At 39.0% G+C, this 27,926-nt stretch overlaps 4 protein-coding genes across 5 annotated transcripts; 3 read left to right on the top strand and 1 right to left on the bottom strand.

Moving 5' to 3' along the window:
- Positions 1 to 11: 11 nt before the first annotated feature.
- LOC106086671 (uncharacterized) lies at positions 12 to 27,926 on the bottom strand. Of its 2 annotated transcripts, none has more exons than XM_059369445.1 (3): positions 27,859 to 27,926; positions 413 to 615; positions 12 to 340 (listed from the first exon to the last, which is right to left on the bottom strand). In XM_059369445.1, the coding sequence occupies exons 2-3, from the start codon at positions 567 to 569 to the stop codon at positions 93 to 95; spliced, it is 405 nt and encodes a 134-aa protein (XP_059225428.1). In that variant the 5' UTR covers positions 570 to 615; positions 27,859 to 27,926; the 3' UTR covers positions 12 to 92. The 2 variants fall into 2 exon arrangements, with proteins under 2 accessions (XP_059225428.1, XP_013106882.1); XM_013251428.2 differs by lacking the exon at positions 27,859 to 27,926 and adding an exon at positions 1,391 to 1,491.
- LOC106086668 (large ribosomal subunit protein mL54) lies at positions 2,138 to 6,162 on the top strand. Its single transcript, XM_059369446.1, has 3 exons — positions 2,138 to 2,327; positions 2,396 to 2,538; positions 5,939 to 6,162. The coding sequence occupies exons 1-3, from the start codon at positions 2,237 to 2,239 to the stop codon at positions 6,098 to 6,100; spliced, it is 396 nt and encodes a 131-aa protein (XP_059225429.1). The 5' UTR covers positions 2,138 to 2,236; the 3' UTR covers positions 6,101 to 6,162.
- On the top strand, positions 6,759 to 18,418 carry LOC106086669 (chitinase-3-like protein 1). The gene is made up of 4 exons (XM_013251426.2): positions 6,759 to 6,872; positions 14,266 to 14,725; positions 14,788 to 15,035; positions 17,731 to 18,418. Exons 1-4 carry the CDS (start codon positions 6,797 to 6,799, stop codon positions 18,384 to 18,386), a joined length of 1,440 nt encoding a protein of 479 aa, XP_013106880.1. The 5' UTR covers positions 6,759 to 6,796; the 3' UTR covers positions 18,387 to 18,418.
- On the top strand, positions 26,174 to 27,665 carry LOC131997800 (fibrinogen C domain-containing protein 1-like). Its single transcript, XM_059369444.1, has 3 exons — positions 26,174 to 26,325; positions 26,486 to 27,201; positions 27,262 to 27,665. The coding sequence occupies exons 1-3, from the start codon at positions 26,224 to 26,226 to the stop codon at positions 27,389 to 27,391; spliced, it is 948 nt and encodes a 315-aa protein (XP_059225427.1). The 5' UTR covers positions 26,174 to 26,223; the 3' UTR covers positions 27,392 to 27,665.

The following is a 27,926-nucleotide window of genomic DNA, read 5'->3' as shown; positions in this document are numbered from 1 at the left end:
AAAATATACAATTATTGTTTCCTAAAACAAAATAACAACTATGCATAAAACTTTATTTGTCAACCCTGTACAAATTATTTTATCTTTTGCGTTTAAGGTTTTGGCTTATCGGATGATTTAATTATAAAACGTTTATCTGGTTGAGATTTTAATTCCAATTCCAAATGATCAACTAGCCAATCCTTTTCATTGCGGGTTGCCCAGAAAAACATTTTGCCTCTTTCCTTGGAACCTTTAACTGAAACTTCAAAATTAGCCTTATCGCCGTCGCAGGCATTATTTGCATCACCAATGTCGAATCCCATATTTTTAATGGGTTCACCAAGTAAACTTACAGCACCTGAAAATTATATAAGGTTAGGTTTGGACAATGGTGGCTAGCTTCTTTTACCTCGGAGACACACACACTTACCCTTGTGTTGTCTCAAAATTTGGAATGCAGATCTAAAATAATCTGTGTTACTTATTCTTTCCTCCACTTTCCATCTCATATACATAATGCTTGACATACCGGCAACTCCGATATAAACTGCCCATTTCGCCAACGTTTTATTTGAAGGAAAACCCATATTGCATATATATAGAATTTAAGCTTGGTTCTGGGCAGAAAGTCTCCTGCAAAAAATATATAGGTTTATGCAAAATTTAAACATTTATTTGAAAGCAACGATTAAATTTTTATAGTTTTGTGTTTTTGGCCATAGTGTTGGAAATGGTATGCATAGGGAAGCCATCGTGGCTCTTAAGATAGCATACTCGACAGTGTGAAACTGCTGGCTATAAACAGCAGGTCCATTTTTTCATTTATCCAAAAGTTGAATCGAGCAGCACTTATTGATATAAATTAGAAGTTGAGGAACAAACACCCAAGTCTGGAATGCTAATAGGAATTTTATTTTAGTCTTAAATCTAAAATCTATTTTAGTCAAACACACTCAAAACCCTAAAGGTTTTAAGTAAGCAGTGTAGAACTTAAAGGCTAGCATTACCTCATATGAAGCTCAACACTTGTGTTCGAACATCTTAAAAAAATATTGGCAATTATTATCGTCTTTTCCAAGTTTATATTGGGCTACATAATCTTGTAGCGTTTACAACCGCAATTTGTTACCATATGTCATCCGTTGCCATTTTGGGCCTTATCTCGAAGAATTGGCTTACACGTCGCTAGAGGCATAACAACAGATACCAGTTCTCTTGAAATGTATGGAGTAGTTCCTAGTACGATTATAAATCGATATATAGCTTGCATATATTTCAATTAATTTTTGATTCCAGTGTCCATAGTAAGCGCATCAAATCAGCACTAACTGCCGGCTGTGACGCAACTCATTTAAATTAGTTATGAAGCGAAGGTCTTCATTTGGAACTGTTTTGCAAATTGACCTACCTTTATTACATTGATGACAGGTTTTTCATTGAATACTTTTAATTTGCTTTATTTATTATAAGTATAGCTAACCAATAAAACTATTAAATTGAACAGCTGACTCGGGTTGGCCGGTATGAGCAATGTTTAGAATGAACATTAAAGAAAATGAAAAAACAATTAAATACAATCAAAGTTGGAAGCGGCAGCAATTTAGTAAACGCTTTCACACAACATTTTGAAAGGCCAAAAAAATTAATTTGAATTAAATCCATATCGTTAATAAAGAAACAGCGAATTACATGAACGTATCCAATTACAGATGTTTGAGTAAGTCGATTCGAATAGGAAGTCGGTGTTTCAATGTCACTAAGTCAACGCTACTTGTCTCTTCTTTATGTGAAGTTAATTTATTCAAGTCACACAGATATACACACATATGGTAGAAAAACATAAAATCCATTATCTTGTTCTCAATATTATTCATAAAAATGACGTTCTTGTGAATATGCTAGAAAGAAGGGAACGTAATGCCGTCGGATCTGGCCGGTTGATATCAAACTTATTATTGAGCCATGATTTTCTATTATATTTGGTGTTCTAGTGGGATACAACTCTGGAGTTGAAAAATTCCATCAGCTGGGCAAATGACCCAACCTTCTTTAGTGAACCCTGACGCCAACATGAAAAATTCATCATGAAGTTATTGCAAGGTTCCACTGTAATATTTTTGTTTTCATTTGTTATTTTGACATTCTCATTGTTATGACATTTCATTCATACACTATAGGTTAGGTTCCTTCTTGTAACAAAAATAATATTCGAAATTTGCATTTTTTGTTATTTTTTAGCAAAAAACTTACAAGTATGAGTTTAATTAATACCTTGCAAATTTCAATGCAAATAGCAAAGCAGAGATTTTTGTTTCCCGCTGCAATAATACGTAGTTATGCTGCTGGTAAGTATATAAGTTGTAGGATGTCGCTCAGCTGGCCCACAATTAATACCTTTTCTTGTGTTATGTAGCTCCCAGTGCTAAGAAAATGAAGAAGTTGGGTAAGCTTGGCCCCATAATGGAGAAAAAAGTAATTCCAGTTGAGACCGATGCCAATAAATTGGTAAATTATGTTTGTGGGAGTAATATCTATAAAACTGGTGAAGACATTAAGGTGAGTAGGTTATGTGAACTCTTTTATGGAGTTATGCATCCAATAAGTGTCAAGGGGCATAGTCGCTGTACGTAGAGCAATAAAAGAAGCAACATTCTTGAGAAAACAACATAGTTTTAAATTCCTGCGGGCTAAAGTAATTCTGGGGGTTGCTTAGTCCAACTACCAACCCTTAACTGCCGAGTCGGGAGAATAGACGTCTCCAGGCACGGGATAACTACATATGTATGAGCATAGTTAATCGTTATCATGAGAAGCATAGACGTAGCGGGCGTGGTAATACGTCGTTTAATTACATTTTGCCCTTATAACCACTGAACAACGGATATTTAAAAAGAGTCTAGATGTCAAATACCAATGTAAGTCATAATAATTAAGAGATGTAAATCTTGTTATATATGAATTTGGAATTAAATGCGGTGGTCAAAAAATATTATCCTATATTAGGGCCAAAGATTTTTTGAAGCGTTGGCAAATTAGTTTTTGTTGTTGTAGCAGTGTGTTGTACACTGAGGCGGCAGCGCTTGCCGATGAAGAACGCCATCGGGTCAATCCGGTAAGTACAACCGGCTGCCATGGGATTTGCAGCAACTTAGTAGTCTGCAGAGGATGATAAAACAGTCACGAAGCAATAACTAATTAAAAATATCCACGTTTTTGCACTACCCATCAAATTACCAATCCCATGGAGTTCTTCATCGGCAAGGGCTGCCGCCTCAGTATACAACAAACTGCTACAATAACAACAACCAATCCCATGGAACCCGATTGAACGTACCGGATTGCCTCGATGGATTCCTTTATCGGCAAGTGCTGTTGCCTCAGTAAACAACACACTGCTACAACAACAACAACCATCTCGTGGATAGGTAACCACCACGATGGGTTGGATCTTCATAGGATAGAAAACAGACGAACTATTGCACATTATTGTGCACGTTTACAAGAACATAAGCCGTGAGCTTGGAAACAAAATTAAAAAGAGTAAGTTTGTTCCTCACTTGTTTAGAGCGAGACAAGAGAGCCTAAAGGTCATGCAGCGTTCAGGCTGGTAAGAGGAAGCGGTCCCGCAGGGTACAGTAAAAATATTTTACTCGCATTTTTTATTTTTTTTTAAATTCTGTATATGATCGGTTATACGCAAGTGTTACCGGTCTTACAAATAAAATAAAACAAGTAAGGAAAGGCAGATGTCGGGCGGAGCCGACTATATCATACCTTACAACTAACCTGTAAGTGGACATTAGGCAATAGCACAATATGGATTCTAAATCAATTTCTGATCCGATTTTTATGGACTTTGGCAGAGTTTTTCAGATGAATAATATTTCAATCTGTGCCAAATTTCGAGAAAATCTGTTCAACATTGTTACAACTATGGTTCTGAAAGTGAAATATACCAATGTAAATATATGGGACCTATGTATTCATCTGAACCGATTTTGAAAAAATTCACTAAAAATGTCAACAGTCGTAAGAGAAAATGTGTGCAAGTTTTCGTAAGGTGTGGTTAAAAAATGACCACGTTATTGCACTATTCATCGAAATAGGATGAACATATATATGGAAACTATGTATATCTAAATCTGTACCGATTTCGATCGAAAACCGGAAATATTGTGTTAGTCGCAGAAATAAGAGTCGTGTAAAATCCGTTAATGATTCCGCTGATAAATGCGCTCTAGATGTGGAAATCGGGCAATATAAATATATAGGAGCTATATCTAAAGCTGAAGCGATTTCTATTTTGTTGTTGTAGCCTCATTGTATGTGAAGGTAGGGATCCTCGTCAAACTCCTTAAGATGAGTAAGCTCGTTCCGGTCCATAGGACCGATCACTGAGGGAACGCAATGGCCATTGGTTATTTAAAGGCGCCAAAAAGTCGGCTTATCGTATAGATACGCAATAAGTATTTAAGCCGGTGCCGCCCGTCCTCTCACTGAGACTCTCCACTCAATACCACTGATTGTCCGCGACTGCCGTTGCAGCTACACCGTATATGGAGCATCGCACTACCCGCAACCTGTGGACGCGCCCGTAGTTCCCAGCTGAACTTCTTGTGATAACTATGACCACGACACAAATCCGAGTTCTAGAGGTTAAGCCTGTATGGTATTCGTATTTATCCCGTACCGGGACTGATTTCTATGAAACCGATCTTCATGAAATTTGGCACGAAGGATTTTTTTATTTATTCAATACCAATACAAAGAAAACCCACATCGGCCAATTATTTGTGTATTGCAGTTAATAACTATGAACAACAGGATGTGACTCTCGACATAACTGGTGTATTTCACACGGACTTCTATGAAGTTCAACAGTTATGTCGAGAGCCATAAGAGAACCCTTCATGCCAAATGTCATGAAGATCGTTTGACAAATGACCACATTATTCCAATATTAATCAAAATTGGACGAACATTTATATGGGAGCTATATCCAAATTTGAACTGATTTTTCACATTGTCAATAGGTTTCGTCTACAATCCAAAAAAGAGTCTGTGCTAAATTTCACCGTGGTCGTATGAAAATTGCGATCTATGCGATCTTGATTTAACATGAACCGAAGGACCGAAAGACAGACAGACAGACAGACGGGCATGGCTAAATCCAATCAGGAAGTGATTCTGGTTCGATCCGTAAACTAATCAAAGGCGACTATCTCTCTTCCTTCCGTGTGTTACAAACAAGTAAATTAAGTTATAATGTACCACAGCAGTGGTATAGGGTATAAAAATGCAAAAAAAAGTTACTTTAAGTAAATATCGGTCCACTAAATATCTCAAAAGATTATGATGTAGAAACTTTAACACATTCTGCCAAACAAAATTTAAAACCTTGTAAATTATTTCTATTATTTTTGACAAGTGTTGTTTTATAATCTCTTACGTGATTCTTGCGGGTTATTGATTTTGACCCTAACTACCCGCAAGAATCACGTAAGAGCTTGTAAACTATTTTTTACTCAAAAAGAAAAACATTCATATTCATATAGAATCAAATCTGTACGTCTTTCATATCGGTTAGGGCTAGGTTTGCTTAAAATAAGGGTGCAGATATTAATTCGCACCATGCCACTATAGACATAGGCCTAAACAAGTAATCGGCTTGTTGTGCGCTCTAAATACTTAAAAGTAATCTCGTAAAAGAAATTCTTAGTCACGAATTCCATGCTACTTATAAAATCCCTAACTGTTTTCCATACCATGCCCCTTAGTTAGTGCATGTCTGGTATTTTGTCCTCAGGTAAGTGCCGGAGTCTGTTAGCCGTGAAAGCCGGACAATGACATAGAAAATGCTTCAACGTATCATGTTATTTATTGATTGATATTCTTTCGAGCGATACTTTTCGCTTTTGCAATTTAAATTCTAACTTTTTCACTTCATTTGTTTCAGTTGAAACCTGATTCAGAATACCCCGATTGGCTATGGTCCCTGAATGTAGATCGCATTATACCTTTGGATGAAATGGACCCCAATACCAAACAATATTGGCGACGATTACGTAAAATGGCATTACGGCGAAATAATCAACTAGCCAAACTAAAGAAATTTTAAATTGTAGCGGAAAAACTGTTATGTTGTAAAATTAATAAAAAAAACTCTTAAAACCAACGTTATACTTTGCGCATTGCAAACAAATAGGGTCAATGTATTTTGAAAATATCAATTACAACGTTTTTCTTTTTCAAGAAAACATATTAAGTTACAAGAAATTCTGTCTTAATTATCTGTAAGGGTTTTTATCTTATCTCACTTGAATTACTCCCATGTTTAATGATAACGTGATTGATGGTGGTTAATTCGTTTGGGAAATTTAAAACTTCATCTGAACAGCAATTAATGCCAATTTTCCCCAACACGAATGGTGCTGGCGATTTTCAACAATGTCAAATGCATGGTTGGCTTTATCAAAATTATTAAAAAACATTGACTTTCTTTCAACATCATATCGATCGATGATGCATCAATGCGAAACTTCATTTTATGTATTTTCTTATCAGGAACCTACATATTTATAAATAAAATATCATTTAATTTTTCTGATCAATTATCTTGTTAATGATCACATGTACGCTTCGATATCTTTCCACTTGTATGCGTGCTAGGCTTAAATAAACAAAAAAGTCAGTGTGATTTCTTTTCAAGGAGTGTCGAGGAATCCCCTATAAATACAAGCTTTTACACTTAATTGAATTCAGTTGAAATCGTTCTATCTATATACGCTATTAAGGCGCGTCGTAAAAGAAAGTTATGTTTTTGAAAGTTTTATTATTAACATTATTTTTGGTTGTTTGGCAAAAAAGTGCTGCAACAGCTAAAGAAAGAAGTATGTAGTGTGAAGGATGTAACATCAAAAGGATTTTTAAGCAATGAAAAGAGTGCTAAGTTCGGCCAGGCCGAATCTTATATACCCTTCTCTATGGATCACATTTGTCAAGTTATTGACCATACTTGTCATGATTGTTAGAAGTCATCGTGATTACATTTTTCAATGTCTTTGAATGACTTTTTCAATTACATATGAACTGAAAAAAATAATTGCTCCATCCATTGGCTCAGAAAGTCAAATTGGGAGTTCAGAAAGTCAAATTGGGACCTGATATTATCATCCGATTTAGACCATACTTCGAACAGTTGTTGGAAGTCATACCAAAACGACATATGGATTGCGCCCTCTAGAAGCCCAAGAAGTTTAATCAGGAGATCGGTTTATATGGCGGCTATATGAGGTTATGGACTGATTTAGACCATACTAAGCACAGTTGTTGAAAGTCATAGCAAAACGATATATACATATATAAATTTCAGCCAAATCGGATAAGAATTGCGCTTTCTAGAAGCCAAAAACACCACGTACAAAATTTCAGCCAAATCGGATAAGAAATGCGCCCTCCAGAATCTCAAGAAGTCAAGAACCAAGATCGGTTTATCTGGCAGCTATATCAAAACATGGACCAATTTGGTCAATTTATCCCAACCGAACTACACTTATAAGAAGTATTTGTGCAAAATTCCAAGTGTCTAACTTTACTCCTTCGAAAGTTAGCGTGCTTTCGACAAACAGACGAACGGAGTGACGGACGGAAGGATATGGCTAGATTGACTTAAAATGTCGTGATGATTAAGAATGTATACACTTTATGGGGTCTTAGACGCATACTTCGAGGCGTTACAAACTGAATGACGAAATTAGTATACCCCCATCATATGGTGAAGGGTATAAAAAAGTATATGCAATCCAAAACAAGCTGAAATTATATGAAAGTGTTTTGAAATAAAAGTGAAAATGCGTAGAGTATAATTTAATTTTGAAGGAACATTGAAAAAGTGCGTCATAAAATAGAAATTTATTTCTATCAAGCAATCCAAAACGAAAGAATTTGAAAGAAAAGTGAAAATGCATTGAAGATAATTTGATTGCAAAGTAACATTCAAAGCTTTTTGATAAAAAGTACTGTACAACTATTCCTAATAGAACCGGTTGGAACTACGATATCCCCGGTAACAGAAGTTACATAGACTTTTATACGGATGGTTCCATACTAAACGACCAGGTGAACTTTGAGGTGTACTCGAAAGATCTAGAACTGGTCATATCGAAAAGGTTACCCGACCACTGCAGTGTGTATCAAGCGGAGATCCTTGCAATTAAGGAAGTGGTGGAACGGCTAAGATATAATGTCATTACGACGAGTGGCATAAATATCTTCTCAGAAAGCCAGACAGCCATTAAATTCCTGAAGAACGTATTTCTCAACACAAAAACCGCCCTCGACTGTCGCAGATCTCTCAACGTGATGGCTGAACAGTTCAGCCATGAAAAGCGGACAACCTTGCGAGACTAGAAACTACCCTACACATTCCGGGGATACTGGAATCTGTGGGTATGCCTCTAACGATATGTAAGATAAGTTTTCAGAACCAGGCCCGAAGGACAACGAATGATGACGGACACAAGGAGGGGGGTGTGAGCATTCCAAAACTATGTGGACTAACCTAGACTTGAAGAGGTTTACTGATTTGCTGTCATTGGCTAGAACAGCCGTCTTAGTCATTGTGTCCGTCATGACAGTTCACTGTCTTATCGGAAAACATGCTGACAGACTGAAAGTTGCCAGCAACGACTTTTGCAGAAGCTGTGAGGACATCGAAGAAGAAGCGGGAAATTCTAACCACAGACTTCTGTGTGTGTGTCCCGCACTAGCAGTCAGAAGGAGTTCCGCTTTAGGTTCTCATTTCTTTGAGAACCTGTCTGATTTAGCGGATGTGGACATTCGCAAGTTATTGGGCTTTTTAAAGCAATCTGTATGGTTCAACGGTAGGAACTATTGTAGAAGGCATCTTCCTTCTTCTGTTCCTGTGGTATCACAATAGACGAAAACGTCTATGTGAGTGTGATGGCAGACTCACTTAACCTAACCTAACATTCAAAGAAGCCGGAGTATAATATTATTGGATAGAAATCTAAATTGTAAATCAAACTGTTTTTGAAATTTAGTAAAATCCATGTTTTATCGCTATGGAGCCCTGCAATGATATTTTCAACATGCAGAAAATTTAGCAATAAGTTTCATAGTTACTTTTTATTTAAATTATCGAGGATTTGAAATTATGAAAAACTTAAATATTCTCCTTATTTTATGCAATTAAAGGGTGATTTTTCAAGAGCTATAGGAAAGTCTTCAAAAAAAAAAAAAAACATAAAATTCAGAAAAATGAATGAAATCTTTATTTCAATCGATAGTACGGTCCATTTTATTTAATGTTTGAAGATTATTTCATGCAAATGTTGACCGTGACTGCGCCCAAATGGTCCATCCAAATGCAAATTTTACCCAAATTTTACACATTCCACTAAGGAACAAGGGCAAACTTCTCACATATCGATGAGTGCAGTCCGATTCAAGTTTAAGCTCAGTGATAAGAGGCCTCCTTTTTATAGCCGAGTCCGAACGGCGTGCCCTCTTCGGAGAGAAGTTTTACATGGCATAGTACCTCACAAGTGATGCCAGCATTAAGAGGGGAAAACCACCGCTGAAAATTCTTTCTGATGGTCTCGCCAGGATTCGAATCCAGGCGTTCTGCATCTTGGCACACACGCTAGCCTCTGCGCTACGGTGGCTTCCAACACATGGTCCATCCGCTTAGTCCAATTTTGGCATGCTCTTTCCAACATTTCGGCCGGTATCTCACGAATAAATGCTTCAATGTTGACTTTCAATGCGTCAATTGAAGCGGGCTTGTCTGTATAGACATAAGCTTTAACATAACCCCACAAAAAATGGGTCTAAAGACGTTAAATCGCACGATCTAGTTGGCCAATTGACCGGTCCCGGACGTGAAAAAAAATGTTCACCGAACTCGCCTCTCAATAAGTCCATTGTTACGCGTGCTTTGTGGCATGTAGCACAGTCTTGTTGAACCCACATGTCATACAAGTCAAGCTCTTGCATTTTGGGCAAAAAAAGTTAGAAATCATCTCACGGTAGCGGTCACCATTCACAGTTACGTTACGATTCGCATCATCTTTGAAGAAGTACGGTCCAATGATTCCACCAGCCCATAAACCGCAACAAACTGTGAGCCAAAAATGAGCTTCGTCGTAAAATGGAAGAAGCGCCCGTTGAACTTTCTTAACAGAGCACACATTTTGAAAATAAAATTAAAAAATTTGCAAGTGTTGTTCGTTTGTAAGACGATTAATGGTTAAATTATAGACCAAACTGAAGATGTTTGACAGTGAAACAAAACACGAAACGTGCGTGAGCTGTTTAAACCAGTGTTGCCAAAGAGATAATAGCTAAAATCACCCTTTAAAAGCCACAAGTGACCGAATAACAATCTTAATAATCGTCATTCATAACAACTACTCTATCAAAATATGAATTAACAAATAATTAATTCTAATCTTATAGGTAAACCCAACTGTCGATTTAGTTTAGGGAATAAAAATATTCCCATTAAGGGACCTCCTTATAAAAAATGAGTTCTAACGGCTTAGAGCCTAGAACGACAACTAGAATATTTTTGGAAAAATTTTTAATTTTTTATGTGGTCCAGCTTATATTTGAAAAACTATCATTCCAGCGGCTTTTCAGCTCACCTAAATGGGTTTTTGAAAATAACTTTTGTATACCCTCCACCTTAGGATGGGGTACACTAATTTCGAAACATTGATCTGAGACGTTTTCAAATTCTAAGTCGAGTTAGCGATGTTCGTCCGTCTGTCGAAAGCACGCAAACTTTCGAAGGAATTTAGCTAGGCGCTTGAAGTTTTGTATAAATGTAGGTCACTCAAGATTGTAAATGGGCTATATCGGTCCATGTTTTCGTATAGCTGTCATATAAATCGCCGTTCCTTGATCTTGACTTCTTGAGCCTCTAGGGGCGCAATTCTTATCCGATTTGTCTGAAATTTTACACGAGGTGTTTTTTTGTGACTTCTAACAACTGTGATAAGTATGGTAAAAATCAGTTAATAACCTGATGTAGCTTCCATAGAAACTGATATCAGGTCTTGACTTCTTGAGTCTTTATGGCTGAAACTTTGCATGAAGTGTTTTGTTTTGACTTTCAACAACTATCCAAGTATTGTCTTGATCGGTTCATAACCTCATAAAGCAGCCATGCAAGCCTATCTAACGATTATACTTCCTCTAGAGGTCGTAATTCGCAATTATTCGATTTATCTTAAATTTTGCATGAGATGTTTTGTTATGATTTGCAACAACTGTGCTAAGTACGGTCAAACCGATCTCCGATCATTACTTGAGCCTCTAGAGGGCGCAATTCTTATCCGATATATTTGAACGACTTTTTCTATGACCATAAACATACGTTCTAAATATGGTCTGAACCGGTCCATAACCTGATATAGCTTCCTTATAAACCGGTCTCCCGATTTTACTCCTTAGGCGCAATTCTTATTTGGCTGAATTTTTGCACAATGCCTCTTGTTATCCAAAACCAAGTATGGTCCAAATTGGTCCATAACCATTATTCTTTGTTTGCCCATAAGGAGATATCACGCCCCTACAATGACTTCTGCTATCCAAAACCAGGTATGGTCCAAATTGTTCCATAACCATTATCCTTTGCTTGTCTATAAAGAGATATCACTCAAAGAATTTGATAAATGAGATCCATGGTGGACTTACTTCTTTGAAATATTTTGAAGCTAGAGCCCAAGGGGATCAAGACATTCAGAACCACGGGCTCTTCTCAAAGAGCCGCAAAGATCTCGCAAATATCTTTTAAAAGTATTCTATTTTGTTCTGATTGTCCTTAATGGTGTAATTGGACTGCACTCATTGATATGTGAGAAGTTTGCCCCTGTTACTTAGTGGAATGTTTATGGGCAAAATTTACAATTTTGACATATTTGGTGCCAAATTTTTATATCTGATTCGTACTTAACTCTTAAATCGGAACTGAGAGTTAACAACCCTTGTGGTGCTCATAGTCATCCTCGTACGGGATACCTGATACCTTGTATTTGATACTGACTCAGACATAATTTCCCCAATTGTCCGTTGGAGAGTTTACCGGGAAATGTGTATCGACCAATAGTTCTAGTGTTTCCTAACTAGACATTGTCCGTACATTTTCCGACTTCTGAATATAGCCCACCGTAATAGGTTTCGAGGATAGGACCTTCCTTAGCCTGGAGGCCTCAGATGTATACTCCACGGAGCGGCAGAATTCCTCCCAGGATTTGTTCTGAGCCTTTATCAGCTCGCCCTTATAGACGTCCCAATCGTGTGGTCGCTGTTTGCCCCTTGGCTTGGCTCTAGGCCATGCTGACACAACCGAGCCATTCAGGGCCTTCGTGACCCGTTTGACCATTATGTCTATGTCCTCCGCAGTTTCCACATTCTTTTCTAGTCTAGAAGGGATAGTCGGCAGAATTTGTGCCTTTATTTATCTTAATTCGCCTTTCTTCTGTTTTGCCGAAGCACCACATTTGCAGTATTTTCTCAAAGGCTGAAACTAATATAACGAAAATCAGAGAAGCTGTGGTCATCCAACACTTCAGTAGTCGCACCTCCTTCCGCTTATATCTTCCGATACAGCTGCAACATCTAGCACCTGCTGCCTGTTAATGGTGAAGATTTAACTGCAAAGATCGGACCAGGATTGAGAATTTCCGCTACTGTTGTGTTAGCATCGTCTTCTGAGTCCACCTGTTGCGTTAGCTTCGTCTTCTGAGTCCGCCTTGCTCATTCAGGGTCAGTTGATAAATCCGTGGAACCACTCTTCCTCAAGACACTGGACACTTGTTTCTACCTTTGATAAGGTCAACCTTTCTCAACTGATCTTCAACGACATTCGCTTAATTCGTTCGAAAGACTTGAAGATATCTGCCATCAAATCTTCAGCCACATTGTTCATTACAAATACGCGAGACGTGAATAATGAGCTGAATGTGAAAGTCGATGGAGAAACGATACCGACCACCAAGGCTCCTTAAATGTTTGGTGTCACATTTGACAGCTCTAACACATTCTCCACACATGCCACAGTAAATGCCGCGCAGAAGCCTTAAGGTGGATCTATATAATCCAGAGCTAGAGGTTCAGCGCTACATGAAAGAACCTTTAGATCAAGCGACATATCAAGGGGGTCTAGACAACATTCATGCAGACACGGTAGCAGATACGGTGAATAGCGACCGGGTGAATATGGTTCTTGGAGAATGACCGCCATTGCACCTGAAGAAATTGACCTCACCCGGCAAACCAGAGTAGTTCGGCTCAATTACGATCCATCAGATACAGCCGCCGCAACTCTTACAGAGCATTGATGCTAGCGTAAAGGATGTGTGCCCCGATTGTGACCTGGGACCACACGACACACGTCACTTATGAAACTTCCCAGCCAGACCTAAACGACTCAGACCCAGATCAATCTGGAAGTACACAACCTTAGTCGCAGAGTTCCTGAATCTGGATATTCAAGAGAATCAAGCAGACGAAAAATAGAACATGACACACTGCTACAACAACAACACTGGACACTTGCGGTGCGGACGATTATTCCTTAGATTCCTCCTTCACTAGCAGCTACTGTTGAAGTACCTTTTGTGTTCCGTCCTTCCTCGCTTCCCCACACACAAGGCTTGTCGGGTCCTGCTTCGATGTGGTAGTTCCTGAGACATGTGTCACAGCAACAACTGCTGAGTTGTCTCTTTATTCCCCAAACCTCACCGCTTTAATACAACCATCAGTTTCAACGTGTTGAATTCGTAGGATCCAACTCCTTCAGACCTGTTGAGGTCTGCGAGACAGTCGGAGTTAGGTACGAGTACTACATGTCTCTGGACGCCATCAGCCTCATCCAATCTACCAATCTTCCAGTCATTGATTGAAAGGCAGGTTACCGTAGAGCTGAGGTTAGCATGTCCGCCTATGACGCTAAACGCCTCATCCAATCTACCAATCTTCCAGTCATTGAGGTTAGCATGTCCGCCTATGACGCTAAACGCCTGGGTTCGAATCCTGGCGAGAACATCAGAAAAATTGTCGGTGGTGGTCATCCTTGAATGACTTAAATTTTTTTCCGAAAATAACTACCTATTACGATTTACGGAATATTCTTGCGGTGCAAAATAACAAAACGTCCGCTTCACTCAACAGTTTTATACAAACTTATATACACTAAAAACATTTAAAAAATTTTAATAAAGTTTAATTTGTTATCTCTTAATTTATTATTTACAGAGAATGTCGTCTGTTATCATGGCACCTGGTCCACATACCGTCAATCTTTGGGAAAATTCGATGTAAGTTCAGACATCGATCCATTTCTATGCACTCATCTTATGTATGCATTCTTTGGCATTGAAGACAATGGAGATTTGAGAATTATCGATCCCTACTTGGATTTGGAAGATAATTTTGGACGTGGAAATATACGAAAGTTTAATGCATTGAAATTGCAAAATCCCACATTGAAAACCTTGGCCGCGGTAGGTGGTTGGAATGAGGGCTCCAAGAAATTTTCAATTGTTGCCGCAGATCCAGCTAAGCGAGAGAGATTTGTCAAGACAGTGGTACAATTTCTACAAAAGCATAGCTTTGATGGTCTGGACTTGGACTGGGAATATCCAAATCAAAGGCATAATTTACAAAACGATGACCGCAATAATTTTTTGCAATTGATAAAAGAACTTAAGGAAGGGTATGTTTTGAAGCAAGGCTTGTGTTTTTTTAAATTTGTTGTTAAATTTTTGTTTGTTTTAGATTGGAACCCTTTGGCTATATTTTAACTGCTGCTGTGGGTTCAGTGGAATTTTCTGCCAACTTATCCTATGATATACCTGAAATGATGAAATATCTGGACTTTGTTAATGTTATGGCCTACGATTTGCATGGTCCTTGGGATTCAGTGGTGGGTATAAACGCTCCCCTGTATTCCGGACGCTTAGATACTTCGAAACGTGCTAAGATGTTAAATTTCGATGCCATAGTGAAATATTGGTTGAATCAAGGTAAGATTACTATGTGTACGATGTATTTGTAGTTTTTATACCTTGCAGCATATGATGGAATGTAAAGTCTTTAGTAGTTTTGGCATTTTGAGGGTCGCCTTTAAAGAAAACCAATAAGGAAAGGCAAAAGTCGGGCGGAGCCGACTACATAATACCCTACACCATCGAACTTGCGTGCTACTTTTAATGCATGAAATCTATGTTGAAATATAGTCAGATTTTAATTTTGCATACCTATAGATAAATTGAATAGAACCTAGAAATATTTTCCTACGGTAGTACCTTAATTGTGGCTACTAAAGCCTTAAAGACCATATAATATGAAAGATATATATGGAAGCTACATATATCTAAATCTGGAAGGACTTTGATAAAATTTAGCACACATACTAAATGTCAAATAAAACACCTCATGCTAAATTTTGTAAAAATCAAACCAAAATTGTGGCTTCTAAGCCTTAAAACTCCTTATCGGATGGAAGATATATATGGGAGCTATATCTAAATCTGAATCGATTTTTATGAAATTCTGCTCACATATTTCAACGTCAAATAAAATATCTGATGCAAAATTTTGTAAAGGTCGGACCAAAATTGTGGCTTCTATAGCCATAAAAGTCCATATCGGATGGAATATATATATATGGGATAAGAAGTAAAGGGTAGAAAAAATGGAGAAAAACAGGTGGAGATACCTATAACACGTTAAAGGACACCAGGCCGAAGAAACTTCCACTCCAATGCACCTTCTTTCACCCTCTAATGCCTTTTATTAAAAAAGTTCATATATAGGGTTGCCCAAAAAGTAATTGCGGATTTTTTAAAAGAAAGTAAATGCATTTTTAATACAACTTAGAATGAACTTTAATCAAATATACTTTTTTACACTTTTTTCTAAAGCAAGCTAAAAGTAACAGCTGATAACTGACGGAAGAAAGAATGCAATTATAGAGTCACAAGCTGTGAAAAAATTTGTCAACGCCGACTATATGAAAAATCCGCAATTACTTTTTGGGCAACCCAATATATTATCATGCTCGATAAATAAATCCTGTTTAGGATTCTTTGGTGGTGGGAAGTCCCGTCAATCATATCCCCCCAAATATGAATTTCAAATTCTTTCTCTTCTCTAGACTAGCTTTCTTTTGAATCGCATATTGCCATGGTCGGTACATGTGTCCGGTTTAGGGGTACTCTTCGGGCGTGGTGACCACCCAGACTGTGAAAGTAAAGAAATGATTCGTGCTCTACTCTTGAATACCTTTCATTAGAGCCCCATATTGGCAGGGTCGGTAAATATGTCCGTTGTGGGGTGTTTTGGGGGTGAAGTTGCCACCCAAACATTTGGCTCCACAATTGAGTACCAGATTAGACTTTATACCCTCACCCATAGGATGAGATATACTAACTTCGTCATTGCGTTTGTAACACATCGAAATATTGGTCTAAGATCCCATATATATTTTTGATCGCCATGAAATTTTAAGACGATCTGGGCATGTTCGACCTTCTGTCTGTCGGTCGCAAACACGCTATAATTCGAAGGAGTAAGGCTATGCGCATGAAATTTCCCATATAATGACCAATGACTTCTCTCGTGTAAAGTATGCCCTGATTCGGTCTAAATACATATAAACCGATCTCGTGATTGCACTTCTAAAGCCCCTACCCTAGAGGGCGCAGTTGTTGTCTGATTTGGCTGAAATTTTGCTCAACCACTTGTCCTTTGACTTCAACATACGTGCCAAATAGCTCCCATATGAACCGATCTCCTTGATACCCTACAAGACGCAATTCTAATCCGATTCGGCTGACATTCTTCACAATGGCTTCCAATAGGGTCTCCAACATCCAAACCAAGTATGTCCCGAATCGGTCCATAACCTAATATAAAGCTAAATGTATAGTAATTCTCATGCATTATTCTTTGTTTGCCCCCAAAGAGGTACAGGGCAAAAATCTTGATAAGCGCGATGCATGGTGGAGGGTATATTCGCTTCGGGCCGGCCGAACCTAGCACGCTTTAACTTGTTTATTGTCAAATACCTTTAATTTTGATGGAGGTCACCGTAGCGCCGGAGTTAGTATGTCCGCCCATGAAGCTCAAACGCCTGGGTTCAAATCCTGGCAGGACCACCAGGAAATTTTTCAGCGATGGTTATCCCCTCCTAATACTAGCGACATTTGTGAGGTACTTTGCCATGTAAAAACTTTTCCCCGAAGAGGTGTCGTTCGGAATCGGCTATAAAAAGGAGGTCCCTTATCATTGATCTTAAAATTGAATCGGACAGCACTCATTGATTTGTGAGAAGTTTGGGCCAGTTCCTTAATAGAATGTTCATGGGCAAATTTGCAGTAACCTTTCATTTGAATCCCATATTGTAGTGATAGGTCTATATATCCATTTGGCGGGTTGTGGATAGGGGGGGTCCCCCATGCATCCCACCCCAAATTTGGATACCAAAATGTTTTTTAAGATTAGGGATTAAGATCAGGATTTTTTAAAAATTAGGGTAAGGGGATATCAAAAAATTAAGTACCCTATTTGCACCATGTAACTATTCTGCACCATCTTCGAAAATTTTAGGGAAAATCGGTTCAGTCGTTTTTGAGTCTGTACGGAATATATGAACAAACAAACCAACACAAATTGATTAGTATATATCCTATATTAGTGAAATTTTTAACATTTCAGGTGGACGCCGTGATAAATTGGTAATGGGCGTCCCGTTCTATGGTCGCTCATTCACCCTGGAGGACCCCAACAATCATGGCGTCGGTGCGCCACAAATTGGTCGTGGAATGGCCGGTCAATATTCGGTGGAACCTGGCGTAATTGGCTACAATGAATTGTGTGAAAAGTTCCAAACGGAAAAAAACGCTTGGCATCTTGAATGGGAAAGTGATCAGAAGGTACCCTATGCCTACAATGATCGCAATTGGGTAGGATATGAGAATGAAAAGAGTATAGCCCTAAAATCCGAGTATGTGCTAAAAGAAGATTTAGCTGGCATTATGGTGTGGTCTATCGAATCTGACGATTTTCGTGGTACATGCAGTGCGATGCGTTACCCTCTATTGACATTAATCAACAACATCTTGAATGGTAGTACTTATCGTCCTTCCCAGGCTATGGTAATGCCGCCTGCAAATCAGCAGATGGATTCAAACATTGGTGGAGTTTTTGCTCCCCAATGCCAAGGAAAATCAGGTTATGTTCGTGACAGCCAAGATTGTGGCAGATTCTATTTCTGCGAGAAAGGAGTAGCTCACAGTTTTCAGTGTCCCACATCATTACATTTCGATTTGGACAGTTTGAATTGTAATTATGCAACAATGGTTAATTGTTGAATGGGATTTCTGTCAATGTCTGTCTTGGTATAATTAAGAACATTGTACAATAATTAATATTTTATAAAGAAAATATTTTTTATATCAGATATGAATAAATAAAATAATTGAAAAATATTGTTCCATCTTTATTTTTGGCCAAAGTTGCAAGTTCGACGAATGTAATCTGCCGGTAATTTGGCCCATTCCCGTACGATGGCTTTCATGGCGAATTTCTTTTTAGTCCTTAACCTGCTCTCTAAAATTACGCAAATAGAAAAGTCCATTGGATTGGCATCTGGCGAATTGAACAGCCACTGTGTGGACGAAATGAAGTGTGGAACATGATTTTTTAGCCATTCTTGGTTTACAGGTGCTGTATATGATGATGCCGATTCTTGTTGGTACCTCCATGGTCTACGACTGAAATAAAGTAGACTAACAGACATACGAATATCTCCGAACCATTCAGTACCAAACAATGTTACCAACAACGTGGCAACTTGTTTTACCCTGCACCACTACTGTGCTACATCTATTCAGTGCCAAACAAGGTTACCAACAACGTGGAAACCCACCATGTATGTGAACTTTTTATACCTTGCACCACTACTGTGCTACAGGGTAACTTAGTGCATTTGTTTGTAATCAAACCGATGGCTTTGGATCAGGCACATCCTCATGCAGAGACAAAGAAGGAAATCTGGTAACTGATACACATGGTGTGCTTGGGAAAACAACATTTTTCCCAGCGGCTAGTGTCCGATGATGGCGGTGATCATCGGATGTCCTCACAGCTTCTGCAAAAGTCGTTGCTGACAACCTTCAGTCTGTCAGCATGTTTTCCGATTAGACAGTGACCTGTCATGACGGACACAATGACTGAGACGTCTGTTCTAGCCGATGACAGCAAAGCGGTAGACCTCTTCGAGTCTAGATTAGTTCACATAGTTTTGGAATGCTCACAGCCCCGCCTTTGTGACCATCTATCATTCGGTGCCTTCGGGCCTGAACCTGAAAACTTAGCTTACATATCACTAGAGGCATACCCACAGATTCCAGGATGCCTGGAATGTGTAGGGTAGTTCCTTGTCTAGCAACCTCGGCTGCTTTACTATTCCATGGGATATCTCTGTGGCCCGGCACCCAGAACAGATAAATGTTGAACTATTCAGCCATCTCGTTGAGAGATCTGCGACAGTCGAGGGAGAACACCTCCAGGGATTTAATGACTGGCTGGTTGTCTGAGTTGATATTTATGCCGATCGTCGTAATGACATATCTTAGCCATTCCACCACTTCCTTAACTGCAAGGATCTCTGCTTGATACACACTGCAGTAGCCGGGTAACTTTTTCGATACGACTAGTTTTAGATCCTTAGTGTACACCCCAAAACCCATCTGGTCGTTTAGTTTGGAACCAATTTCCCTAATAGCCTCCGACGAATGCATACCAGTGACAACCTCTTCTGGCGCCACGTTGTTCATTTGAGAATTTCCCGGGAAATGTGTATCAACGAGTAGCTCTAGTGTTTCCTCACTAGACTTTATCCATACATTCTCTAACTTCTGAATATACCCCACCGTAATAGGTCTCGAGGACAGAATTTTCCTTAGCCTAGAGGCCTCAGATGCATCCTCCACGGAGCTGCAGAATTCTAACCAGGATTTGTTGTAAGCCTTTCTCAGCTCGCCCTTATATTTTCTTAGCTCAGCCTTATAGATGTCCCAATCGTGTGGTGCTCTTGTGTCTTTTGCTCTGTTGAAGAGTTTTCTGCAGTCCTTCCTTAGACCAACCAGCTCTGGGGTCCAACATGGCGGTCGCTGTTTGCACCTTGGCTTGGCACTAGGATATGCTGACACTAACGAGTCATTCAGAGCCTTCGTTATTCGCTTGACCACTATGTCTATATCCTCCGTAGTTTCCACTTTCTTTTCTGGTCTAGAAGGGATAGACGTGCGGAATTTATGCCGAAATTTATCCCAATCCGCCTTTCTTCGTTTTTGCCGAGGGACCACTTCTGAAGTATTTTCTACAGGACTGAAATTACAATAACGATGATCAGAGAAGCTGTGGTCATCCAACACTTCCCAGTCGCATATTCTTCCACTTATATCTTCCGATACAAAGGTAATATCTAGTTCCTCCTACCTGTTCCAGGTAATAGAGGTCGGTTTATCCCCTTTATTACGAATCGCCACCTCACACCTTTCGTTGACATCCGAACTTTCCCATATCTGTTGATGTGCATTAGCATCACTTCCTGCAATGAGGCTCTTCTTCCCTACAGAAGCAGCTTCAAGCAGCGACTTTCAAGGCTAGCCATTAATAAATCTTCAGTGCTTAGCGACGGAAGAAACAAATCCCCCTGCCATCAGGGGACCTTTAGTGCCGCCGAAGCGGCCTTACAATGGTGGAGATTTATTTGTAGAAACCGGACCATAGTCAGGACACAGAACTTCCACCACTGTTGTGTTAGCCTCGTCTTCTGATTCCACCAGAAGTTTATCCTCACAAGATTCGTTAGAACTTGACATGATAAGCTTCCGTACGCATCCAGGGGCAGGTGAGAAAGTTGTGAAACCACTCTTCTTCAGGACACTGCACACTGGACACTTGCGGTGTGGACGATTTATCCTTAGATGATTCACTAACTGCTGCTGGCGACGTATTTTTTGAGTACCGTGCTTCCCCGCTTGGGCACACTTTGAGCCCAATCCAATTTTGTGACCCACCCACACAGGGCTTGTCCCATTTCCTATTTCGATGCCATTCCCTCCAGTCTCGATTGTGGCAGGGGGATTTTTAGTCTCCTGCAATCCGCCAGACTTAAGCGATGTGGTCGATAGTTCCTCAGGCAAGTGTTCAGCAACAACTGCTGAGTCGTCTCCTGATTCCCCAGACCTGGCCAGATCTCACTAATCCTTTTTAGTGCACAACGATACATTTCAATTGAGTGTAGATCCCGGAAGGCAATTAGTCTGTACGGCTCCGATACAAGCTTGTACGGCTCCTCACAAACTGGAGGAGACCCAGGAAATTTCGCAAGGACATTGGAGTATAGTGATGACAGTCCATTGACTATCTCACTCCAATTATTTCTAGGTATTTAGCCCTGTTCCTGCCCCTCCTAATGCTTGCAACATTTGTGAGGTACAATGCCATGTAAAACTCCAAAGAGGTGTCGCACTGCGGCACGCCGTTCGGACTCGGCTATAAAAAGGAGGCTCCTTACCATTGAGCTTAAACTTAAATCGGACTGCACTTAGTGAAATATTCATGGGCAAAATTGGTTTGTTGTTGTTATGCACTTCTCACTGCCATTACCAAACTGTCCCCAGCGACATTAGCAAAGGTTCTTGGACCCATCTTACTATTACTCGCCCTAGTTCTTTTAGGCATGGGATGTCCTCCAGGTACCGCAGCCTTTTGGCTGACTGCAGTGCAGTTTCCGAAACTAGACGTGTAATCTTTGGGGTAGCCTGTGCAGCGAATTTCGGGGCCCAATTAAAGGCTTGATCCTAAGATCAATAAACCTGAGAGCGATGCGTCCAACCTCGTTACAGCGAGATATGTCACGCAACAATTGAATGGAACCCACAGGGTTCGCGGAGATGAGGAAGACCAAAGATATCATGGAGATGTAGAATTTTGATGAAACCCAGATATCATTCAACGAACTCAGATACTTAGCAGCTGAAAGACAGACAGACATGGAGATTTTAAGTATACAAAGTTCGGCCGAAACTTATCTTGAGTATCCACCGACATCAAATTCTCTCTGCAGATAGAAAGGAAAAATGGACAGATCAAGCAATAAATGAATAAGAATTGCTTTATGTAGCTCGAGAAGCCTTTATCAGGTTATGGACCATATTTAACACAGATGTTGGAGGTAGCAGGAGAAGTCATTGTGAAAAATTATAGCCAAATCAGATAATCGATGGACCAATGTAATCTCCAATGACCTACATCAATAAGAAGTGCGAGTATCTGTGCAAAATTTCAAGTGGCTAGCTTTATTCGTTCGACCTCTATCGATTTCGACAGACAGACGAACAGACGCCGGGACATGGCTAAATTGATTTTGCATCTCAAGACGATCGAGAATATATAAACTTTATTGGGTGGCAGATCAATATTTCGAGATGTTTCAAACGGATTGACTAGATTAGATAAAAATAACTTTTAAAATATGAAAAATGGTTGCAATCTGAATCGTATATATACTCCACCATGGATCGCATTTGTCTAGTTCTTTTCCCGGTATCTCTTTTTAGGCAAACAAAGGATAAAAGAAAAGAATTGCTATGCTATTGGAGCTATATCAAGTTACGGTCCGATTCAAACCATAATTAAATTGAATGTAAGAGACCATAGAAGAGGTCATTGTGTAAAATTTCAGCCAAATCGAATAGGAATTTGCGCTCTTAAGGGGCTCAAGAAGTATATAGGGAGACGGTTTATAGGGGAGGTGTTTCTGGCTGTTAGCGATTCAGACCATATTTGACACGTATGTTGAAGGTCATAGGAGAAGCCGTTGTACAAAATATCAGCCACATCGGAAAATTATTGCGCCCTCTAAAGGCTGAAGACGTCAATATCCCAGATCGGTTTATATGGCAGCTATATCAGGTTATGAACCAATTTGAAGCATATTTGCCACAGTTCTTAGAAGTCATAACGAAACACGTCATGCAAAATTTCAGCCAAATCGGATAAGAATTGCGCCCTCTAGTGGCTCAAGAAGACAGACGAACGGATGGACAGACGGACGGAGATGGCTAGATCGACTTAAAATGTCATGACGATCAGGAATACATATACATTATGGGGTCATAGACGAATATTTCGAGGAGTTACAAACAAGTGGCTAGCTTTACTCCTTCGAAAGTTAGCGTGCTTTCGACAGACAGACGGACGGACAAACGGACGGACGGACAGACAGACGGACGGAAGGACATGGCTAGATCGACTTAAAATGTCATGACGATCAAGATTATATATATACTTTATGGGGTCTTAGACGAATATTTCGAGGAGTTAGAAACAGAATGACGAAATTAGTATACCCCCATCCTATGGTGAAGGGTATAAAAAAAACGCAAAATAAATACAAAAAAATTGTAAAAAATACTCCTAAGCGGTCAAGGTTTAGAACTGCTAAATCAATCATTTTGCCCACAGTACAACCTATGGGTAAAAAAGAATTTGTGCACAGTTTCAGCACAATATCTCTATTTTTTAAAGCTGTAGCCAGATTCTAACAGATATACGGACGGACGGAATATATTCTTATGACGATCAAGAATATATTCTTTGTAGGGTCGGAAATGGATATGGCTATGGAGGGACAAAATTAATATAAAGGGGTTCGGAGGTGAGCATAAATATAACGTAGGTGTGGCAAATAGAACAACTAAAAAAGCGTTAAGTTCGTCCAGACCGACTTTGAATACCCACCACCTCGGGTATATATGCAAACCACCTTTCGTCATAATCCTGTGAAAAATGCAAACCTTATGCCCCATAACAGCTGTATCGAAATATGTTCGGTCTTGGACCAAATACTAATAAGTACAAGTCATTGTTCAATTATGTATAACAAAATATTGGTCTTTTTAATAGCTATATCTAAAAATAAACCAATCTGAACCATATACGACACGTATGTCGAAAAGCCTAACATAAGTCACTGTGTGAAATTTCAGTGAAATCGGATTATAAATGCGTCTTTTATGGTCCCAAAACCTTAAATCGAGAGTTCGGTCTATAGGCAGCTATATCCAAATCTGGACCGATCTGAGCCAAATTGGAGAAGAATGTCGAAGGGCCTAACACAACTCACTGTCCCAAATTTCAGCGACATCGGACAATAAATGCGCCTTTTATGGGCCAAAAACCTTAAATCGAGAGATTGGTCTATATGGCAGCTATATCCAAATCTGAACCGATCTGTGCCATATTGCAGAAGTATGTCGAGGGGCTTAACTTAACTCACTGTCCCAAATTTCGGTGACATCAGATAATAAATGCTCCTTTTATGGGCCCTAAACCTTAAATCGAGAGATCGGTCTATATGGCAGCTATATCCAATTCTGAACCGATCTGGGCCAAATTGAAGAAGTATGTCGAAGGGCCTAACACAACTCACTGTCCCAAATTTCAGTATAATCAGATAATAAATGTGGCTTTTATGGGCTTAAGATCTATATGGGGGCTAGATCAATATATAGTCCGATATAGTCCATCTTCGAACTTAACCTGCATATAGACAAAAAAAAGGAATCTGTGCAAACTTTCAGCTCTATATCTCTATTTTTAAAGACTGTAGCGTGATTTCAACAGACAGACGGAAAGACGGACGGACATGGCTAGATCGTCTTAGATTTTTACGCTGATCAAGAATATATATACTTTATAGGGTCGGAAATGGACGCAATGACAAAATATTTCGTTGGCATTTTTATACCCTTCACCATAGCATGGGGGGTATACTAATTTCGTCATTCTGTTTATAATTACTCGAAATATTCTTCTGAGACCCCATAAAGTATATATATTCTTGATCGTCGCGACATTTTAAGTCGATCTAGCCATGTCCGTCCGTCCGTCTGTCTGTCGAAAGCACGCTATCTTCCGAAGGAGTAAAGTTAGCCGCTTGAAATTTTGCATAAATACTTCTTATTAGTGTAGCTCAGTTGGTCTTGTAAATGGGCCATATCGGTCCATGTTTTGATATAGCTGCCTTATTAACCGATTTGGGTCTTGACTTCTTGAGCCTCTAGAGTGTGCAATTCTTATCCGATTGGAATGAAATTTTGAACGACGTGTTTTGTTATGATATCCAACAATTGTACCAAGTATGGTTCAAATCGGTCCATAACCTGGTATAACTGCCATATAAACCGATCTTGGGTCTTGACTTCTTGAGCCTCTGGAGTGCGTAATTCTTATCCGATTGGAATGAAATTTGTCACGACGTGTTTTGTTACGATATTCAACAACTTTGCCAAGTATGGTTCAAATCGGTCCATAAACTGATATAGCTGCCTTATAAACCGATCTTGGGTCTTGATTTCTTGAGCCTCTAGAAGACGCAATTCTTATCCGATTTGAATGAATTTTTGCACGTAGTATTTTGTTATAATACCCAACAAGTATGGGTATTATAACAATTTCAGCCAAGTATGGCTGAAATCGGTTGATAACCTGATATAGCTGCCATATAAACCGATCTGGGATGTTAACTTCTTGAGCCTCTAGAGGCCGCAATTACTATCTGATTTTCCTGAAATTTTGTACGACGGATTCTCTCATGACCATCAACATACGTGTTTATTATGGTCTGAATCGGTCTATAGCCGTATAAATCTATCTCTCTATTTTTCTTCTTGAGCCCCCAAAGGGCGCAATTCTTATTCGAATTAGCTAACATTTTACACAGGTCTCCAACATATAATTTAATTGTGATCCAAACCGGACCATATCTTGATATCGCTCTAATAGCAGATCAAATCTTTTCTTATATCCTTTTTTGCCTAAGAAGAGATGCCGGGAAAAGAACTCGACAAATGCGATCCATGGTGGAGGGTATATAAGAGTCGGCCGGCCGAACTTAGCACGCTTTTACTTGTTTTCCTTACTTTCGTAAATACGATGTTTTCTGTGTGTTCTTCTTCGAATACGAATACTACACTCGATTCTTTATTATGCGATATTGATTTATTAGGGGATTTTTCAAAGCTGTCTATAAAATGAGCTTATCAAATTCTTCATGATAACGCATAGACTTTCAATGATCTTTTTAACGCTCAGTGTCAGTGTGAGACAAAACATCAAAACTAGCAGACCAGTATGCCAACGAATCTCAAAGGAAGCCGTAAATTAGTTTACATTAATTTCTGTTTATTATGGCTGACAATTTTTAATTCAATTGGCAAAATTTCAACGGCAGAGGTTCGTATCTTAAATTGTAACACAGCTAAAACTCGACGATTTACGTTATTATATACGAGAATTTTAATACATTAAATGTTGTATATTTACGCAATCTCTTGTTTTATCTGTTTTAAAATGAAAAATGCAATTTGAAGTTTTAATAATTATTGCCCTCTAGTGTGGTTCTCCATCACTTTCCCTCAAAAGTCACTCTGAATGGGAATCGAAATTTGACCAATGCCTGGAGACAAATCGTAATCTTAGCAAAATCATAGTGGATCTTGATAATAAATTAGACGAAATCAAAGTTAAATTCAAACAAACTCAAGAGGCGCTTCTTGAACAAAAATTGGAATACAGTGAAATAACCAAAATTCTTGCGGAGCAACAAGTAAAGTTGGAACAACAACACCTGCAGCAAAATCGGAAATTGTTGCACCTTTATGAACTGCAAATTAAGAAGTTGGATGGACTTCAAGATCATATGAACAACCGAGAAACCATCATTATGAGACGCATGGATGGTTCTGTAGATTTTGTACGAACTTGGAATGAGTACAAAAAAGGCTTTGGAGAACCCTCTGGGGAGTTTTTTATAGGTCTTGAACAACTGTACAAACTCACTAATAGCGCACCCTACAGTCTGCATATTGTCTTAGAGGATTGGGACAATCAAAGGCGCTATGCTAAATACAATAACTTTGTGATAGGCAGTGAGAGAGAGCAATATATGCTTCATAGCTTAGGAACATATACGGGCACAGCTGGAAATGATTTCTACCTCAACGAAGGTCAAAAGTTCACAACCATAGATCGAGACAATGATCAACTTGGAAATAACAATTGCGCCATACTCTTTCTTGGAGCCTGGTGGCACAAAGCATGCTATTTGTGGTAAGTTTGCGATATAAACAACAAGAAACCGAATGTTTTCCTTCTCTTTCCTTTTCCTAGCAATCTCTTTGGACCTTACAAAAAGGGAAGAGTTGATGACAGTGAACTGGGACAGATCGTACAATGGCATTCGTTTAGGGGCAATGTTACGTCTTTGAAGTTTGCAGAAATGAAGATACAACTAAACTAAAGAAATAAAACATTGACGAATAGCAAATGAAGAACACAAGAAAAGTTAACAAGTAAAAACGACTGTACGACTGAGTCGGACTTTGGATACACTCCACTATGGACATCAATTACCCTATTTTATAATAACTCTACCATGTCTATATTGGTTCGATCTGAACATATTTGGTTCAGGTACCGAGAAGCCTTATAAAAGTTATAGATTCAATCTTACCATATCAATTAATATTAGAGAAAACGGTAAATAAATGAGGCTTTTATGAGCTATATCCAAATAGGGTCTAATGTGTACATAATCGGTTCGGATATCAGTTGGCCTAGCGCAACTCACTGTTGCAAATTTCAGCTAAATCGGGCACAAAATATATGACCTGAAACCGCAGATCGGTCTATATGGCAACTATATGTAAATATAGAACTATATGAACCATACTCGGTTTTTAAATCGTGGTTCCGAGTACAACTTACTGTTCCAGATTTAATTTGAAATAATGAAATAAAGACAAAATTTTAATGAAACGTTTTTTAAAGACAAA

Source organism: Stomoxys calcitrans, chromosome 5, assembly GCF_963082655.1.
Source record: "Stomoxys calcitrans chromosome 5, idStoCalc2.1, whole genome shotgun sequence".
Taxonomy (NCBI): Eukaryota; Metazoa; Arthropoda; class Insecta; order Diptera; family Muscidae; genus Stomoxys; species Stomoxys calcitrans.
Note: the sequence above shows the minus strand (reverse complement) of the source record. Positions and strands in the feature narration are given on the sequence as shown.

Bases quoted from the DNA above. Each gene is read 5' to 3' on its own strand.
- LOC106086669 (XM_013251426.2), top strand. From the start codon at position 6,797: ATGTTTTTGAAAGTTTTATTATTAACATTATTTTTGGTTGTTTGGCAA. The intron at 14,726-14,787 runs GTATGTTTTGAA...TGTTTGTTTTAG, and splicing joins ATAAAAGAACTTAAGGAAGG to ATTGGAACCCTTTGGCTATA. The intron at 15,036-17,730 runs GTAAGATTACTA...TTAACATTTCAG, and splicing joins GAAATATTGGTTGAATCAAG to GTGGACGCCGTGATAAATTG.
- LOC106086671 (XM_059369445.1), bottom strand. From the start codon at position 569: ATGGGTTTTCCTTCAAATAAAACGTTGGCGAAATGGGCAGTTTATATC. The intron at 341-412 runs GTAAGTGTGTGT...TATAATTTTCAG, and splicing joins AATTTTGAGACAACACAAGG to GTGCTGTAAGTTTACTTGGT.
- LOC131997800 (XM_059369444.1), top strand. From the start codon at position 26,224: ATGCCAACGAATCTCAAAGGAAGCCGTAAATTAGTTTACATTAATTTC. The intron at 26,326-26,485 runs GTTCGTATCTTA...ATTGCCCTCTAG, and splicing joins GCAAAATTTCAACGGCAGAG to TGTGGTTCTCCATCACTTTC. The intron at 27,202-27,261 runs GTAAGTTTGCGA...TCCTTTTCCTAG, and splicing joins CACAAAGCATGCTATTTGTG to CAATCTCTTTGGACCTTACA.
- LOC106086668 (XM_059369446.1), top strand. From the start codon at position 2,237: ATGAGTTTAATTAATACCTTGCAAATTTCAATGCAAATAGCAAAGCAG. The intron at 2,328-2,395 runs GTAAGTATATAA...TGTGTTATGTAG, and splicing joins AATACGTAGTTATGCTGCTG to CTCCCAGTGCTAAGAAAATG. The intron at 2,539-5,938 runs GTGAGTAGGTTA...CATTTGTTTCAG, and splicing joins AAACTGGTGAAGACATTAAG to TTGAAACCTGATTCAGAATA.